Source organism: Caretta caretta, chromosome 3, assembly GCF_965140235.1.
Source record: "Caretta caretta isolate rCarCar2 chromosome 3, rCarCar1.hap1, whole genome shotgun sequence".
NCBI classification, from domain to species: Eukaryota; Metazoa; Chordata; order Testudines; family Cheloniidae; genus Caretta; species Caretta caretta.
In genome coordinates, this window is record NC_134208.1 from 120,144,974 (window position 1) to 120,163,858 (window position 18,885).

The following is an 18,885-nucleotide window of genomic DNA, read 5'->3' on the forward strand; positions in this document are numbered from 1 at the left end:
GAAATGGAATAGTGACTGGGAGCAGAATACAGTATGCATATGTCTTATATTCTAATCATCCTTACTCAATTTTATATGACAAACAGATGAGAAAGGTGGCCTTATACTGAATTCAGAGGCTTTGGATTTATTAAGAGAATCACAGAGGGTTGTTATTCTTACTGCCTTTCCCCAAATCTCAAAATTATTGCTGTCATACCAGTTAGCAAATGCAGATCTTGGTGAGCATACAGAAACAGTGAGTTATTCTTAGAAAGTGAGGAGCATGCAGCCCCTCCAAATATTCTAAGAGCGGAGTGGACAGCCTGCTAGCTCAAGGTAATTCTCTGATTTTCTAGGTAAAGTGGAACACTCATTGTCGGTGATTTTATGCCAATGTGCAAAATGACCTCTAAAATGAGCATAGAAAAAATGCCCTTTTTCAAAATCTCAGCTCTCATGCTGGATTGGAAAACTACCATAAATCTTCCCTAATTATTCAAAAATTACAGGTGTAAGAAAATAGCATCTAAAAGGTCAGTCTAGGCAGCATATCACACTTCATCTTAACTACTCTACTCTGTATTGTCATAGGAATGTTTATTAACCTGTCTTCTGGATTGTGTTTTAAGGCTTATGCAGAGAAACAGAGAATTCTAACCTTTAGGACGGTATAATGCCATAGTGCGCACTGATCCTGCAAAGACTTGCATGTGTGCTTAACTTTATGCAATGAGTAGTCTCACTGAAATCAATTGAACTCACAGTGCATAAAGTTAAGCATGAGTGTTTCCAGAATCTCAGCCATATTGTGTACATAATCATAAATTAATATAGATGTACCATACTTTATATTATTTTCACATATTTCTTTTAAAAATTAAAATTTATGAAGAGGGAGGAAAATTTATTTTGTAAAGGGAATCCCAATGAAAATGAAGCTGTGCTGGCTTTAAAAAGGGTACCCTTTTCCTCAAAGCCACTCTATCTTTAGGCTTGGCAGAATTCAATTATTTTTTTAAAATAATTTAGATGGATAATATCGATGCTTATTTTAAGCATTTTTTTTTATTTTTCTCTATTTGCATTATTAAATGACAGTAGATATTGAGATTCAAAAAGTTATAAACCATTAAAACACTATCAACATCGCATGTCAAAATATACCAAGTAAATATCCTCAAATCAAAAAATCATACCTGTTTTTATTGTTCATTCACAAGCCTAATTCATTTTTTTTACTTTGCCTATCTGTAAATTTAGATTATCAATTAAAATGTGTGTATATGGAGAAATCAATGTTTAACAACATTTACCAATAGAAGAGCTTGAAAAGATTAGATTTTTATCTTCTATCCAGCGTAGATAAAAATCTATGATTTTTTAAAAAATGGATTTTTAAAAATTTAAATTAAATACAGATTCATCTATTAAACACAAACCTATTTAAAATTAAATATGAAATTTACAACATATGTTAAGGCCTAAAGTTATAATCTATTAAAATCACTTAAATACAAAAAATATCAAGTCATACATGTTTGCTGCTAAGTTTTAAAGAAAGTCAAACCACTTAACTGGTGGAAGTCACTGCCAAACACCTGCATAGAGTTTGCTGAAGCACTAAACCAGCCTCTTTTGCAGGTGCAAAAAGAATGTTTTCTTCATTTCATTTTATTCAAATAGTTCAGTTTAATGAATAGTACATTCAAAGTCAAGAAACCAACTGGCAGTTGAAAAACCAGAAAAGCTTGTTTTCCTCTTCCAGACTATGTATAAAAACTAGGTGTGAGATGAAAGACATGGTGACCAGAAACCATCACTTTAATTCACTGACTACAGATAGTAGAACTTCCTTTGTTTAATAAATCAGTTTTAAATACAAAACATACTTGATGCACTTTTTGATAAAAAAAATTCGTACGTATTCAGCACATTTAAAGTAGATTTAATTTAAAAAACTATAAGTGCTGTTTTTGTGCATTTTTGTTGAATTTGAATTGCTATCCAAATTCAGCTTGACACAAATCACAAGTAAAAACATTAATTCTAGTAAATAAAAAGTTCATCATTCACTATTTTCTAACATAAAATGTAAAAAAATTAAGAATCTGAACAAATGTAAGTTAAGTTATATAACTCCTTAAATCAATATGTACAGATATAGTGTATCCTCCTGGTTGGCAAAAAGAAGTACCAAATTTAGTATAAAGGTTATATTTAGTTGCAAATCAACATGTTTTAACAGTTACCAACCAATGAAATTCAATCTTTCTTTAGGAAAATAACTAAAAAATATAAATGCGGAACAAGCTTAAAATTGAAGATTTCCTGCTTGCTGATTTAAATGATTAAAAGCAGTGATTTAAAATTACTCTGATTTAAATCAATCCACCCTGCTTCTTTCTCAAATTGTACTGGTGCACTGCAGAGAGCTGGGTGGTCAGATGATTCTACGTCTCCTTCTTCCAGCTGGTATATCACACTAACAGATGCAAATACATAAAGACACTTCTAATGTTACTTTTCCATGTAAACAATTGGTATCGTTGCCACAGGATATTATGCAAATGAGAGAGAGTCCATGCAATTTTGAATGAGAGGGTAGATAACATACACCACAAAAAAATTTAGAAGCCTTGTTCTGGCTGGATGAATCTTTGTAGGTATATTATTTAACTTCTTGTAGTAGCATTGGTAGTTTTAGTCTGGATGTTTGTATTTATACATCTACAGTCACAGTAAGGCCTCTAATAGATATGAGTTAGAGAATGTAAAGTTATACTTCCTTATATTGATAGCAAAGGATGATTTTGGAGATTATTTTAAATCAGAAGAGAGATCAGAGATCTAACTCTGAGCAATGCCAAAAGAGAGAAATTTCTTTTTTTTCTTTTCTTTTTTTTAAGTGTAGATATATGAATTTTTAATTTGTTTATAAAGTTATTCCTTTCTCAGGTTCAGAGAAATCAAAGAAAATTTTATCTTAAAATCCTAGAAACGTCTATCTTGTTTTTTCTAAAACAAAAAAAGAGACTTAAATCTGGAAGGTACATATTATTTCCTTGAAGCAAACAATACATGCAACTGCAAAATGTCAGTCTTTCTGCACCAATCTGACTTCAGTTTTAGTCAATGGTAAAACTCCCATTGATTTCAATGGTGCTTAAATCAGGAAGCAAAAGGAATTTTACTCCAAAAACTCTGAGTGTTACAGCTTAATATGGTATGAGGCTTGCATGCCATGGCTGAGAAGTAGTGACATACCTTTTACTTCACTGACAGACATACTATATTTTGTGTAGAATTTTACTCCATTTTGTATAAGCAATTTCCACTCCAGTGTGTTCTCTCACAAATGGAGTCTAATTTTCCATCATGGCTGTCTTAAAAATACATCCAAATGCTAAATCGGGGTTCTCAAACTTCATTGAACCATGACCCCCTTCTGACAACAAAAATTACTACATGACCTCGGGAGGGAGGACCAAAGCCTGAGCCCTGCCGCCCTGTGGTGGGGAAGGAGTCAAAGCCCAAGGGCTTCAGCCCCATGCAGAGGGCCTGTAACCTGAGCCCCGACATCCAGAGCTGAAGGTCCCGGGTGGTGGGGCTTGGGCTTGGGCTTTGGTCCCAGGCCCCAGCAATTCTACGTCAGCCCTGGCAACCCCATTTAAAAGGGGTCATGACCCAAAGTTTGAGAACTGCTGTGCTAAATGACCAAATATGAAAATAGGTTCATGGTGCCAATAGTAGTCATTGTTACTGAATCACACTTGATTCCTTATGCTATTGATAATATTCTTAATTTCATAATCAAACAAAACAATCTAAATATACAGACACATAAAACATATTGGTTAATGGACCCAAAATCAGAGGATGAGTGTCATGCAATTGTAGTCCTTGAGCGCTGCAGTTTGGGTCTTTGAGTTAAATGAAAAATGTGTAAAAGTCACATATAGCCAGACAGCTCCCAAAAAGACTCATGTCACTGTTTTTTTCTCTATTTATACACAATAATTTATACCTGGGGAGTGTATAATTTACATGTGTAATTCACTCCTATGTACTGGGTCAGCACACGGCATCTGCACCACTTAAATCCCACCTTCTCATTTCAGTGTTGGATAAACCCTGTGCTGACCCTCTTACAGAAAGGTGAATTTCACCCAATAGATCCAGGATATATATATATATATGCGCCCTGGTCTACACTGGGGGGGTAAAAGATTCAATCTAAGTTACGCAACTTCAGCTCCATGAATAACATAGCTGAAGTCGACGTACTTAGATCTACTCACCGCTGTATCTTCACTTGGGTGAGTCGACTGCTGCCGCTCCCCCGTCGACTCTGCCTGCGCCTCTCGCAGTGGTGGAGTACAGGAGTCGACGGGAGAGTGCTCTCATCTAGACTAGATGTGATAAATCGACCCCCATTGGATCGATTGCTGCCCGACGATGCAGCAGGTAGTGTAGACATATCCTATGAGATGCGTGAAGACTTGGCACTTTTAGTTAAACAACAGAGCATTTGGGGGTTTTTGACCAACAAGCAGAAGACAGGCATAGTGTTCCCATGTTCCATTAAGATGACAATAGGATTCCATGGTGCTAAGCTTTAGCATTATGATATTTTGCATGTTTCAGACACATCTTATTCAAATTTTTGGTAAGACAAGTATGTATCTGAGGAGGCAGGATCAGACATAAGGCCCAAATCCTAAGAGAAGCAACTGAATGTGGAGCTGCTACACAAACAGCTGATTGCTATTTTGTACTACCTCTTTTGTCTTCAATCATTGGTAACACAGCTAGAAACCTCTTCAGAGGACATTATAGTCATAAAATTCCTAAAGAGACTTAATTTCAATATGTAATCATATCACCACCTTCCTCTATTCCTAACCTACTTCCCTTTGCTACAGTTGCTTCTGCTGTCAATGGCAGAGATTACAGCCCCAATAAAATCAATCAGAATAGGATTCAGACCTCATTCCTTCAGCAAACGTCCTGTTGTGCTTTATTATTTGGAAGATGTATGGCGGAAGTTTATGGGCCATTCTTTTACTTCTTGGGAGCAGTACTAGCAATACATATATGATGCTGACAACGCCTCTCAACATAAATTCTAACCAGGCAGCTTGAGCACCATAGCAAAATCCTGAGTGTAAAAAGAAAGATGGTGAATTGCTAAACTATATCAATAACCCACCTTATTTTTAAAAATTATATAAGGTAATACTACTATAAAGATAAAGATTAAATAAATTGCTTTATGTTAAGAAAACTAGATCAGAGAAAAAGTGGGAAGATTTGAATTACGTTATCTGAACATAAAATAGCAACAGCAACAACAACAAAAAGGAAAGGAATAAATAGTAGTCATGTATGTTGTTGTATACTTCATCCAGAAACATGATCAGAGAAAAGAAATGGTATCAATTTAACCTCAGTGAGGATTAAAAAAAAACAAAACTAAAAAAGAAGAAATTGATTTAATGATTCTAAGTAATTCACTGCTTTGATAACAGCAATTGTTTATTTATCATCAAAATTCAGCCCTTATCATTAAGACATGCTTGTGTTTGGTTCAGATCTATAAATCTTAGTACAATTTAGTCTACATCTACACTATGAGCTTGGGGTGTGTTTCCCCTGCTCGTGTACACATACTCATGCTAGTTCTCAGCGAACTAGCATGAGTATGAATAGCAGTGTGGCTGCCTCTGCTGCTACTACCAGTGCTGCTGTGGCTACACTTCTTTTATACTTGTGGTACCTCTCAGCAAGCTGGCGCGACTATGTGTACAGGAGAATCACACCCTTAGCTTGTAGTGTAGATGTAGCCTTATGAATGCCAAAGGGATGCTTTCTTTGAGATCCTGTCTCTTTGTATTTATTTCCTTTTTGAAGTTTATCCATATTTAGTGCTACTTTTACTTTGTACTTACATGTACTTTTCAAGGAGGTCTTCTAGAATTAAACCAAACACCTGACCCCCTAAAGAGGGAAAATATTATTGCGGTTCTACAGATGGTTAAATGGAGATACAGAGGTTACATCACCTACCCAAGGCCATACAGCAAATCTGTGGCAGTGCCCTCACTAACAAACAATGGCATGCACGTCTTTTGTGTTTTAATTATTTTAGCTGTACGTACAAGCTGTGCAGTGTTAACAGTGTTTGTACTGTTAACATTTTTTAAAGGTTAAGATAAATGAAAACAGAATAGTGTGTTAGAAGTTGTCACAAAGATGACAAACTCTAATTAATAACTACATTAGTCATGAATTACCATGTGATTCTTCCCCAGAATTTTCCCTGCTTCCCATACAACAGATGTGTAAGCAACAAGAAAAAAAAGACACCACAAATATCCTTCACGAATCATCCTTGCCTTTTTCCTAAGAGAAAGAGAACATCTCTATTTCTGAGGTGATAAAAAACTGATTTATTGAAGGCAGCACAAGCAAAAGGACTTTTATGACTCAGTTTATCTTGACTGTTAATTGTACATTTCAGCTCTACAAATGCTGGGGGCATTTTTCTGGCTTTAGAAGAAGAATCATAATCAGCTGGTGGTAGAAAATAGGCATTCAAAGGTATGTTTCGATAGCTGCCAAATGCTACAGCTGCATGTTTAATTAAAACAAAAATATATTGCTTATTACCTCTAGTTTAAAATATGTAATCACAACTCAACCATAACTGCTGCAAAACTGCTAAACTATTACACATTTTTCAAGTGTTTTGTGCTATTGACATATTGTAGCTATTATAATTGTAAGGAAACTAGAATTAAAGTTAATAGAAAAGTTGTCGTCATCACATATGTTCACTTAGAATAACTGATTTGTGATGGTGCTTGGAATTAGCTTACAATTACATATAAAAATGTTCTTTGCTCCATATGTTGACTTAAGACAAAAGGACTCTTATGTGACAGAGCTCTCTTTTGATGTAATAATCTCTGCTAGAACATAATGATTCTACTCAATTGTGACAATATGAAGATTTCTGGTTATGTATTTATGTTGAGTACAGTATAAGAGGAAGTTTAAATGGGACAGCCTGGCAGTCTGCCACATGGGAGTCAGACTTCGTGAGTCAAGCAAGCTTTCCAGGGCAGCAGGAGCAAGAAGAATGGAGTAAGTAGCATGCTTGGCTGGAACGATGGGTCCTGGAAGACCTCTTCAAAATGAGAAGAAATTATTTCCTCTTCAAAACAGGTCCCTGTCTATATCAGACTTTAAACAGAGCTAGGAGCTATGTGGTGTGCATGACGCTATCCAGTGGTTCTCAACCTGTGGCCCATGGGTGCTTGTGGCTCAATCAGCACACAGCTGCGGCTCATGTCACATCCTCCGGGCCATATACGGAGTATTGGAAGTGATCCACAATGGTAAATAGATTGAGAACCACAGTGCTACACGGACATGTAAGAAAACAAGTTTCTGCTCCCAAATGCTTATAATTTATACAGACAAAGGAGAGGAAAACAAAAAGATTGGTCGGATGTGTTTGGCAAGTCATATTAGTTCTAACAAATCAGCTTAGGTTTTTACCATTTTTTTAATTAGTATACTATAACTTAGTTTAATTGAAGGGTTATAATATGAGGTAATGCCAAAGAAATAAAACTGTAGAATTTGGCCGCATTCTGTAAAGTACTAAGTTTCTGTTTCAAGCGTCTACTAAGAACAATAAGTCATCATAGTAATGATAAAGTATCCTGACAGCAGGCTAAATTTTACCCTCCGTTACATGGACACAATTCCCATTGTCTTTAATGGCAGTTACTCTAATGCAGCCAAGAACAGAACTGAGCCCAGAATCCTTTTAAATAAATTTTAAAAAATTAGATGATTTTTAGAAAACCAGTTTAAAAAAGAAAATCAGTTATACGTTTTGTCAGCAGTTATCCCCCACCCAGGATATCCAGGTATGTCACTGCAGGTTTATAGACATGGAAAGAAGTGGACTAAGGTCCAATGTGAGTTTAATGAAATTACTGGTATGCTTAAAATTACGGACACTGCTTAGGAGCTTTGCTGGATCAGGACTAGTCTAAGGTACTACACTGTCTTACTCCCCAAATGCCTTTGTTACCTTGAACTAACATAGAAGTATAATACATATTAGAGTTAATTTCAGATATAGATTTGGAAGATGGCTTACAAACAATAAAAATTGTGTGTGGTGGGTGAACTAATTGCAGAGCGGGAGAACACTGCCATTTAGAGAGCTGTGAGATTTTCCTGTCCCATTAAAATATTTGAGATTTCAAAAAAATTTCCCATCCTGAATCAGGATGAAAAAAATCTCTAAAACTTTTGCAAACTAAAAAAAAATGTTCAGTTCAAGTCAATCAAAACAGTTCATCTCAATTTCAAAATATTTAGTTTCAATTTTGAACTTTTTTTTACTATAAATGTAATTAAGAAAGTCATTTAGAACTCAAAAAATTAAGTTTTTATTTAGAAAATGTCAAAACGCAACATTATGACAAGTTCAAATCTGTTTTTTTTCCCCTTAAAAATGTTGAAACAGGAAATTCATCTAAATTGACCCTTTCTCACAAAAAGTTTAGGTTTTGATAAACAAGCATTTTCTAATGAAAAAAACACTTCATCTAAAAATTTCTGATGAAACTTACAGGAATGCTGTGTTCTGACTGTTTTTTGAGCATGGAAGTAGGTGGAAATTAAATTGTTTTAAGGCAGAATACAGTTTTTTCTCTGCACTATTCTGCAAAATATATATTTAACCTTGAGAAAGAAGATCTTCAGTTGCAATGCTTTCGCACCCGGCGCCTGATCCAAACCCCGATCTGGCCCTTTAACAGCCCAGAGGCAGGATTGGGGGACAGGGAGCAGACAACCCTGCACCATAGAGAAGCCCAGCAAACAGATGCTCTGAATCAGGTGATACAGCCGATCAGCATCTCACGGGATAACATGATTTTGGTAATTAATTGATCTTTAAATATTCATGGTAAATAGGCCTAATGGCCTGTGATGGGATGTTAGATGGGGTGGGATCTGAGTTACCCAGGAAAGAATTTTCTGTAGTATCTGGCTGGTGAATCTTGCCCATATGTTCAGGGTTTAGCTGATCGCCATATTTGGAGTCGGGAAGGAATTTTCCTCCAGGGCAGGTTGGAAGAGGCACTGGAGGTTTTTCGCCTTCCTCTGTAGCATGGGGCACGGGTCACTTGTTGGAGGATTCTCTGTTCCTTGAAGTCTTTAAACCATGGTTCAGACATAGGTGAGGTTTATCGCAGGAGTGGGTGGGTGAGATTCTGTGGCCTGCGTTGTGCAGGAGGTCAGACTAGATGATCATAATGGTCCCTTCTGACCTTAGTATCTATGAATCTATGATTGGCCCATATGCTCAGCAGGACAATATAAAGGAGAACTCAGCTCCGAGAGGGGAACCAAGAGAGACGATACACTCTGGTAACCAGAGCAGGAGGCTGCAGTAGCTGTAGAGGCCCCTGGAATTGGAAAGGGCCCTACCTGGCAGCTACTAGAGGCCAGATGACCCCTGTCTGAACCCCCTAACCAAGGTGTTGTTTGTGTTACTTTTTACACTCTTTGTGAAGCCAACAAACAGAGCTCTGAAGAAAGTGACAGACACCTAAACTGGGTGTGGCTGACAAGTCTATCACCAACCTATAGCTAGAGTGTACACTGGTGGAGAACATGGGCATAGCTTGCTACTGACCAGGGAGAAACATGGATCCTGAAATTCTGGGGAAATGGATGGGAGAGCAGCAACACTAGGAGCTGCAACTGATCCTAGCACAGCAACAGTTACAGCAGCAGTTACAAAGAGAGGAGAACCAGCAGGAGGACCAGCAGCCATTCGTACGCAAACGTCTGCATTGGGACCCCCAGGCTCCACAGGTTGGTGCAGGGCCATGGCTGCCAATGTGGGAGGGAGGAGCCCTCACTAAGATGGGACCAGATGATGACCTGGTGGCCTTCCTAGAAACCTTTGAGTGGGTGGCTAAGACCTATCATGATATTAGACACCCACAATTAGACACCCACAGCTGGCCTGTGCCAGCTGAGTCGGGGTAAAGAGCTGGGATAAGGGGGTGTTTAATTGTCGTGTATATGTTTGGGCTCTGGCTGCAGCCCAAACCCCGGGACCCTCCCACTTTACAGAGTCCTAGAGCTCGAGCTCCAGCCTGAGCCTGAATATATACACTGCAATTAACAGCCCGTTAGGCTGAGCCCCATGAGCCTAAGTCAGCTGGCATGGGCCAGCCACGGGTTTTTAACTGCAGAGTAGTAAATACCCACTATGGCCCTGGAAAGCTTGGGCCACTCAGATAGCACCCTATTGAACTGGAGAGGCACAGGTATAGTACTGGGTTCTAGGTGTGTCTGCAGCAAAAGATTATGGGACGTTCAAGGCTGCCATATTAGGTCACTTACAGCTCAGTGAAGAAGGGGATCACCAGCGATTTAGACAGAAACTGTTTTCCCCAGACTTCCACTTTAGGGTGATAGTGCAGTGGTGCCATGGTTTTAGCACTTGTTGGTTAAATACAGAGGATCACTCCCTCATGGAAATAGTGGAGATGGTACCTTAGAACAGTTCTGCCAGAGCCTGCTGGCCAGACCCAAGGCGTCCTGCTCATACGTGTAGAAGAGGCAATCCACCTCGTGGAACACTTTCTGGAGGCAAAATTAGACAACTGACAAAAAAGCCCAAGAATCCCAATTCCACTGCCTCAGTCTATAAGAGGATGGGCACAGGCTGCAAGACCCCCTTCAAGCAGACCATCAGTAAACTGTGGGATATGTTTGTGCTCTCCCAAGGGATTGGCCCTGGGGCCAAGCCTGACAAGCACACCAGGGATGACAGGTAAAGAGCCAGTAGTAGAGGGGTACTGATGAAATAAAAGGGTTGGGGGATGTCTCCTAACTTGCTTTACCTGGGGTCAGGAAGGCCATGGTTATAAAGACAGTCCCTAGATGCAGCATGACTAGACCCATGCCTGTGCTTTATAATTCATGGAGGAACCCCTTGGCCTGAAGGGGTATGGTGTGCCAATCACAATAGAGGGAACCACAGTGCTGGATTCTGGCTTGGGACAGACATTTGTACAGGAGCAGTTTGTAGCTTCTGGGGCTCTACGGGGTGCAGAATGGGTGTATGTGGCTGCGTTCTAGGAGATGTCTTGCTTTACTCCACACTCAGTGTTAGATTGACCATGGGGGCCCAAGAAGTTGACTTTAGTATGGCTGCGGCTCAGTATCTGCCCTAGCCTACGGTGGTGTTAGGCTGAGACTGGGGCCCTGTAGCCAGCCTTTTGAAGGCAGTGATTAAATCAGGATCAGAACCCACTCTTGGTGCCCAGGGGGACTACAGTCTAGAGGAAGTCCTCCCCTTTTCTGACCTTATGTTGTTTGATCTAAGGCCCAAGTCACACTAAGAATGGCGTCAAGCCAGAAGAGAAGCCCTCGGGGCCCAAGGGGAAGAGATCAGGGAAGGGCACTGGAGTGCAGTGTAATTTGGGCTCCCCTGGGGTTCACCTACCAGAACAGGCAGACCCAAACTGCAGGGGAAGACCTGCCAGGCTTGAATCAGGGAGACAACTTCATTTAGGGACATAGGGAGGATACAGTGTTCAGACTGTTATATGGTGACCAACTAGGGCGAATGGGGTACTGGTTGACTCTGTTCAGGACTCCCTGTTTGAACTAGAGGGGGATCACCGGATAAAGGTGTCCCAAGACAAACAGACTGGCGCCCGTAGAACTCAGTTCCCAGGCCATACCGGAACCAGGTGTTAAAACTAGCTTATGATATACCTTGGGCCAGCCACCTGGGGGTGGACAAAACCAGGGAAAGGATACTGGCCTGGTTCTTTTGGCAGGGCATTTACCAAGATATCAAGGATTATTATGCATCCTGCCCAGAATTCCAATTAGTGGGCCACAGACCAGCTCATAAGGGCCTCTTAATTCCTCAGCCACTAGTGGGCACCCCATTTGAGTGGGTTAGGATAGGCCTTGTAGGAGTCCTAGAACTGAGTTCAAGTGAATGTTGATTTATTTTAGTAATTGGAGAGTTCACCACCCAGTACCTGGAGGCCATGGCCTTGCGCTCTGCAACCACACAGGCAACAGTTGCTGAAAGTATTCTCCTGGGTAGGGAGCCTAAGAATCATCCTGACAGACTGGGGCATGGCCTTCACATCATGACTAATGCAGGAGGCACAGGCCCTTCTGAAGGTCCACTTGGTAAGAACCTCTTTCTACCCCCTGCAAACAGATGGATTGGTAGAAAGGTTTAACTGCATGTTAAAAGGAATGCTATGAAAATTTGGAACTACTGCGTCCCAGAACTTGGATAAGATGTTACCCTATCTGTGGTTTGTGATCAGAGAAGTCCTGCAGTCTTCTTTGGGCTTCTCTTCTTTTGAATCATTATATGGAAGGCAGCCCAGGTCAGCACCTCAAGACTGGCCCATACTCTCAGCTAGATAATATAAAGGAGAGTTGAGCTCCATGAGGGGCTAGGGGGGAACCAGGAGAGAGGATATACTCTGGTAACCAGAGCAGAAGGCTGCAGGCAGCTAAGCCCTGTGGAGGCCCCACGGGTTAGAAAGGGTCCTAGCTGGTACCTGCCAGAGGATCCCTGTTTGACCTCCCACCGGACTGTTTGTGATATTCCTTCCTTCCTCCCTCCCTCCCTCCCTTCCTTTATTCCTTCCATAATTAGAGCCCTAAAGAAAGGGACAAAAACCTAGGATGGGCATGGCTGACTGTCCCCAGCTGGTGACTAGGGCACCAGCATACAGTTGCAATATTAGAAATGGACAATAACAATTCTGTGGTTGCTCCTACAGCAGGCACAAGTTGTGGTGGTGTACATTCTTGTTACAGGAGGCTTAAGGATATAAAATCCAGAATAGGTCCTAGCTTTAGTTGTTCTTAAGTCAGTAAAGAAACGTCACCACAAATGCTTTGCAGCTGCTTCTGAACCACATAAACACATTAATGAAAACAAATTACTGGAAAAGTTATACACCGGACCCTCACTAGAACGTGGGGTTTGGGATCCATGCACGGTATTGCGTTAACACGGGGACCACGTTATAGCCGGGGCCGTGTTACCCTGGATCCCAATTTAAATATTTAAATTTGGGATCCATTGCCGCGATCGCGCTATATGTGAATCCACGCTATAGTGATATGCACTCTAGCAAGGGTCCACTGTAGTATAAAATGTAGAAGTAAATGTGCTAGATTTTTTTCATTACTTTAAATTCTGACTTTCTGTAGGTGATGCAATGCATTAAATGATCATAAACCTGACCATAACAGACACCTGTACCCATCACACAATTCAATACATCTGGTAACGTGTTCAGAAGAAACAGTACTGAACTAGTAAAGATGCTGAAAGTGATGATCAAGTTTCTTTGGCAGTTATTCAAGGAATACGAACCACTGTCAATACTAGTACTATCCTACCATTACTACAATATTTGATCAAATAAATCACTACAAAACACAAAATACTAAAGGTCAACATGTATGAAATCACTTTTTGTGTAAACATATAAAAAGAATCCCAGCAAGTAAAACTAAAATGTTTGTGAAATGTCATTTTTTAAGTGTGCTTATTTTATCTCCTGCCAGCAGATGTAGCTGTGGTGCAATGCACAATGCAAACACATCAGAGATGTTCTCTCCAGTTCTGTCGTTAGATGGCACTATCCTTAGATGACAGGTTTCAGAGGAACAGCCGTGTTAGTCTGTATTCGCAAAAAGAAAAGGAGTACTTGTGGCACCTTAGAGACTAACCAATTTATTTGAGCATGAGCTTTCGTGAGCTCATGCATCTGATGAAGTGAGCTGTAGCTCACGAAAGCTCATGCTCAAATAAATTGGTTAGTCTCTAAGGTGCCACAAGTACTCCTTTTCTTTTTATCCTTAGATGGTGACTGTTAGACAAATGTCCTCTTGCTCTTCAGAAGTCTCCTAGGGAAGATTTTGTTTTGCACGGAAGTGCAACCTTGATGTTTGACAAATAAATATAACAACCCAGGCTAATAAATGCCTCTGCCTTCATAGCTGTGCACTACAATAGATCACAATAACTGCTGGCATCATTTCTACCCTTAATTATACCAATTCTGCCAAGTTTCAAGTTTCACTGCTCTTATAAAAGAGTATCACTGAGTCTCCTTTCCTTCATCCACCTCTGTTAACCCTTAAATAGCTCTTAAATATTGTAACTTCCTACATTGTTTCTAATTTTACACTTCCAGGTAGAGCCCAGCACGGGGTAGTTTTCTTAATGACAATTCCATCCCGCAGTGCAATACCCACTCTCACCCACTCCTGCATTGTTTGTTGCATTTTTATCCCACTCCTGCTATTATGGCAGCAGGTCCTGGGGGACCTGCAGGATCCCAGTCCCACTGCAGGGCTTTACTTCCAGGCATGTGGTAGACAAGTTGCATTACACACTCATCACTTCCCTTCACATATTTTTGCACGAACAAATTAGAATAGTTTTATGGCAGGTACATTGCTACCAGGGCCAGATCAATGCAGTCCATAAGCCCTAACGTCTGAGTGTCACAGTTACTAATGAAGCCAATGGGAGCTGAAGGTACCTTTTTATTTAGGTGTCTGAGTATGCATGTAGGAATCTAACCTTAGGCACCCAGGTTTGAAAATGTTGACCTCGGGGTACAAACTATAATCGCTATTGTAGCTTTAACAGTTTTATGTGCAAAGGAACTTAAGTTCACTCTTAAAAGTAACTGTTAGTAGACAGCATTTCCATCAAAGTTGATTTTTGCCTGGTACTTCATCATTCCACATCTATACGTTAAACAAGCCAACATATTTTTAACAGGCCATTTTGTAGGTCTGTACTTCTGCTCACATGATAGCAATTGATAACTTTCCAAAAAGCATGCACTTGTTTCCCTGGATACAGGAAAAAAATATATATCAGCAACTCCTGGTCAAAATGTTTATGTCTAACACACGCAAAACTAAAACGAAGGGAATGACAGCAATGTTGCAATGTGAGTTCCCAGAGATAGCTCTTAGGACGCTTGGGAGCTACCTCTGGGAAGTAATGTCTAAACTCTAGATGACGCTATTTTGATATTCAACCCTTGCTTCTGTGTATTATGTTAAAGGGCTGGTCAAAAAAACACCAGCAACAATACAAAAAGATGACTTGCCTCAGAAATATTACTTGTATTCAGAGGAAATTCTTTGTTTGATTAGAAAATTTTTCATTTATAGTAAACTTTGGGTTTTGTACCTGTAGGGACTTTAAACATTTACAGTTCAGTAGGTACATGATAAGATCAGGAGAGGAGAAACAAACACATGACAATAGTTAGTATAAAACTGCAATTTTTGATTGTGCAAAAGACTCAGACTTTAATGCAAGAAGGCACAATCATGATCATCTAGTCTGATCTCCTACATATTGCAGGCCACAGAACCTCACCACTCACTCCTCTTGTAGGCCCATAACCTCTGAAGTCCTCAAATCTTGATTTAAAGACTTCACGTTACAGAAAATCCACAATCTACTCTAGTTCAAACCTGCAAGTGACCCATGCCCCTTGCTGCAGAGGAAGGCAAAAAACCCATAGCGTCTCTGTAAATCTGACCTGGGGGGAAATTCCTTCCTGACCCCAAATATGATGATCAGTCAGACCCTGAGCATGTGGGTGAGACTCACCCAATAATCAGTGCTAATTCACATTATCAGATGTGGGATATGCCAATTTCTCTAAAATCTGAAGATTTTAAAAAGCTAACAGAATAATATACATCAGTGGGGGGCAGGTAGGCTATTGGGCCAGTGTCAGGGTAGATCTGTACTTCCCAGGAAAATACAAACTAAGCTCAATAAAACAGAATTATCAGAAATTACTGACTAGAGACAAATCGTGCCATCCTTTGGCACCACCTGAAGTGCTCTGACTGAATGGAAATAAGAATCAGCAATATACTGTGGAAAGCACCATTTTGGCTGCTGAGTGACGTTCTGGAGCTCAGCATGTAAAGGAGATAACTGGGTGTCCCCATTCTCTTTCCTACATTGTACCCCCTGCAGCCTGATAAAGTGTTTGAGTTTAAACAAGATTGCTTTGCATTTGTCTCATGTCCTAACTGAAAGCTCTGCCTCCCTTCACTTGTTCCTATTAAGAATATTGTGAGTGTGTGTGTGTGTGTGCAGAACACTACATTTTGGGGCCAAATGTTCTGCTAGGAAAAATGCCAGGGGAAGTAGGACCATGACACATGACTTACTAGGAGAAGGGTTATGAGGTAATTCACAGTGGGGCCAGAGGAAGGTGTGGAGATAGGGGTGTTGCTTAAGAAGGAAAATATCAGGCTGGAGTATGCTTAGGTTTTTTTCATTTTGGGAACTAAGAGGGAAGTTCTTGCTGGCTATGGAGATTTATGTAGTTTGTTCAAGTAGCCAAGAACATAATCTACTCATTAACATTCCAGCTTGGGAAGCAGACAGCTCCACCAAATCTGCAGTCACAGGGAGCCCTGATGGCAGATTCCCCCCAGGTCAGATTTGCAGAGACCCTACGGGTTTTTCGCCTCCCTCTGCAGCAAGGAGCATGGGTCACTATCAGGGACAAAACTAAATGCTTGAATGATCTTTACTGTTCATATTCAATACTATGTGGCACTGGAGCATAAGCATCTCTGTGTGAAGATAACTTGAACTCCTTGCGGTGTAAGGATGTTTCCCTAGCTCCTTGGTCCTGACTGATGACATCACAAGATTCCCCCTCCTTCTATTTCACATGAAACCTCCATCCACTGTCCCCTTACTCTCTACAGAAACACACTAGTGAGGAAATTGATATCTGAAATAAAAACAGATGGCTCTTATGTTGCTGAAGTACTAATGCAAAACTTGGACACTTCATGGCTGAAGGCTGCTGAAAATAAACAGATTGTGCTAAAGGCAAAACTCAGACTGTATGGGGAGCTAAGCAAGGGATAACTTGGAATTCACACCCCCTAACAGAGAAAAATTGTGGCTACTATTCTAGTCTTACGGCTGGAATAGTGGCCCTATGTGAAGGCTCTAGAATACTGGTTCATATAAGTATGGTGTGAATCGTTCCTCTCCCACATCACCCACAACAGCCCCTTCCAAAAGAGCCTATTTGTCGATAGTATGAAGCCCCCGCTTTCCGGTGCACAGAGGCCACTGAGCAGCCATTCTCCCTCAGCATACACCTCTGCAGATGGCACTCTGTAGGGCTCAAGTGGTATGGAGGACCCATGAAAGACATTCCATACCTAGATCACAATTTGTGAGGAAATGATGCGTGTACTCACACTGTGAACTCCCAAAGCCTTCCAGATGGCAAAACTGATCAGCCCAACTCCACACCAGGCATACAGTGAACCCCACCCCAAGGCTCGTAAGGCCAGCGATGAACCATTCTCTGGTAATGCAGCTGTGGCAGTAATACCCTAGAATCAAGATAAAAAGATCAAGGTTCAGTAACAAAAGGATTTTAAAATATCTAAGACAAGAAAAATGTTTGCTCTACGCATTTGTCTCTTTAGCAAACTCTACTATTGAACTAAAGACTCAACAGCATTTGACAGTAACAGCAGAGGGTAGAGCAAGGGGGTTAGTTCAATCCCTTCCTGTCCCCCTCAATTCCCAAAGAGCTGGGCTAAAACCCTCCACAAAATTCCTCAGGATGAGTTGCTCTTAATCCTCCAGGAAGGAGACTCAGCAGCAGCCCTAGCAGTTGTTAATAGCACATGTGGGTAGCAGACGCAAGAACCCTAATGCAGCTGCCATGTGGGGATGAATGACTGACTGACTGACTGGTTGGGGGCAGAAGATGCAGTAACTGAGTAGTAATCAGGAAAACAGAAGGGCCCAGAAATACCTTCACAGCCCCTGATCACCAGGAGTCAGAGTGTAATAATGCTCTAAAACTCATCTCTGGACTTGATACCCTCTCGCACAGGAGATCTGCAGACCTCCACACTGGCCCCCTGGGTAACAGAAGAGAAAGCTGGAGAAACAGCAGAGCCCTGATGACCTTCAGCCCCATGTGGAGCAGGTAACTCAGAAAGAGAGGGGCTAATGTGAGCGTGGGGGGAGAGGAGCATCACCTGAAGGAGTTCTGAAAATGGGCTTTTTAAAAAAAAACAAACCCCCCCAAACAACTAATGTTGTCTGGCACTGCTTGGATCTCATTTCTCCAAAGAACCAAGTGACTGGCAAATGCAGAACCCTGTTCAGCCTCTGTACTGGTCATGCTGAGTCATTTTAACCATTTGTCAAAATTCCGATACATCAGGGTGGACAAACCTAATAACACAGAAATCTTTCTTTGGAAAAATCATTTCATGCTGAGCCAAACAGGTTCCCAGTTGTGATTTGAGGCCTTTGGGTGTTGTCCTAATATTAATGTACTATTACTAATATAGGAGTACATAGTACAGTTTACAATGACCAGTCAACATTTACCTAGTTATCACACTGTGATACCTGATTAACTGTACTTAATTCCTGTAGGATACGTGTAACCTACAGAATGTAACTGCAGTAAACCAAATACCACCGCAGCGTGGTAACCATAGGCACCAACTTCTTGGATGCTCTGGGGTTGGAGCACCCATGGAAAAAAATAGTGGGTACTCAGCACCCACCAGCCACAGCTCTTTGGTGGCTCATGGAGGGACTTGAAGGAGGGTGTAGAGCAGCCAGCAGTGGCGTCAGGGAGGGGGCAGAGCAGGGGCGGGAAGAGGCAGAATGAGTGTGGGGCCTCGGGGGAGATGGCGGAGTTGGGCGGGAAGAAGCGGTGCGAGGTCGGGGCCTTGGGGGGGAGATGGAGTGGGGGGGCC

At 40.9% G+C, this 18,885-nt stretch overlaps 1 protein-coding gene across 1 annotated transcript in view; it reads right to left on the reverse strand.

Annotated features, from left to right (window-relative positions):
* TMEM242 (transmembrane protein 242) overlaps positions 1–18,885 on the reverse strand; it is a 33,090-nt gene that overhangs the window by 3,713 nt on the left and 10,492 nt on the right. The window contains exon 3 of the mRNA XM_048844155.2: positions 17,353–17,490. Coding sequence (XP_048700112.1) covers positions 17,353–17,490 — 138 coding nt within the window. The remainder of the gene's footprint in view (positions 1–17,352; positions 17,491–18,885) is intronic.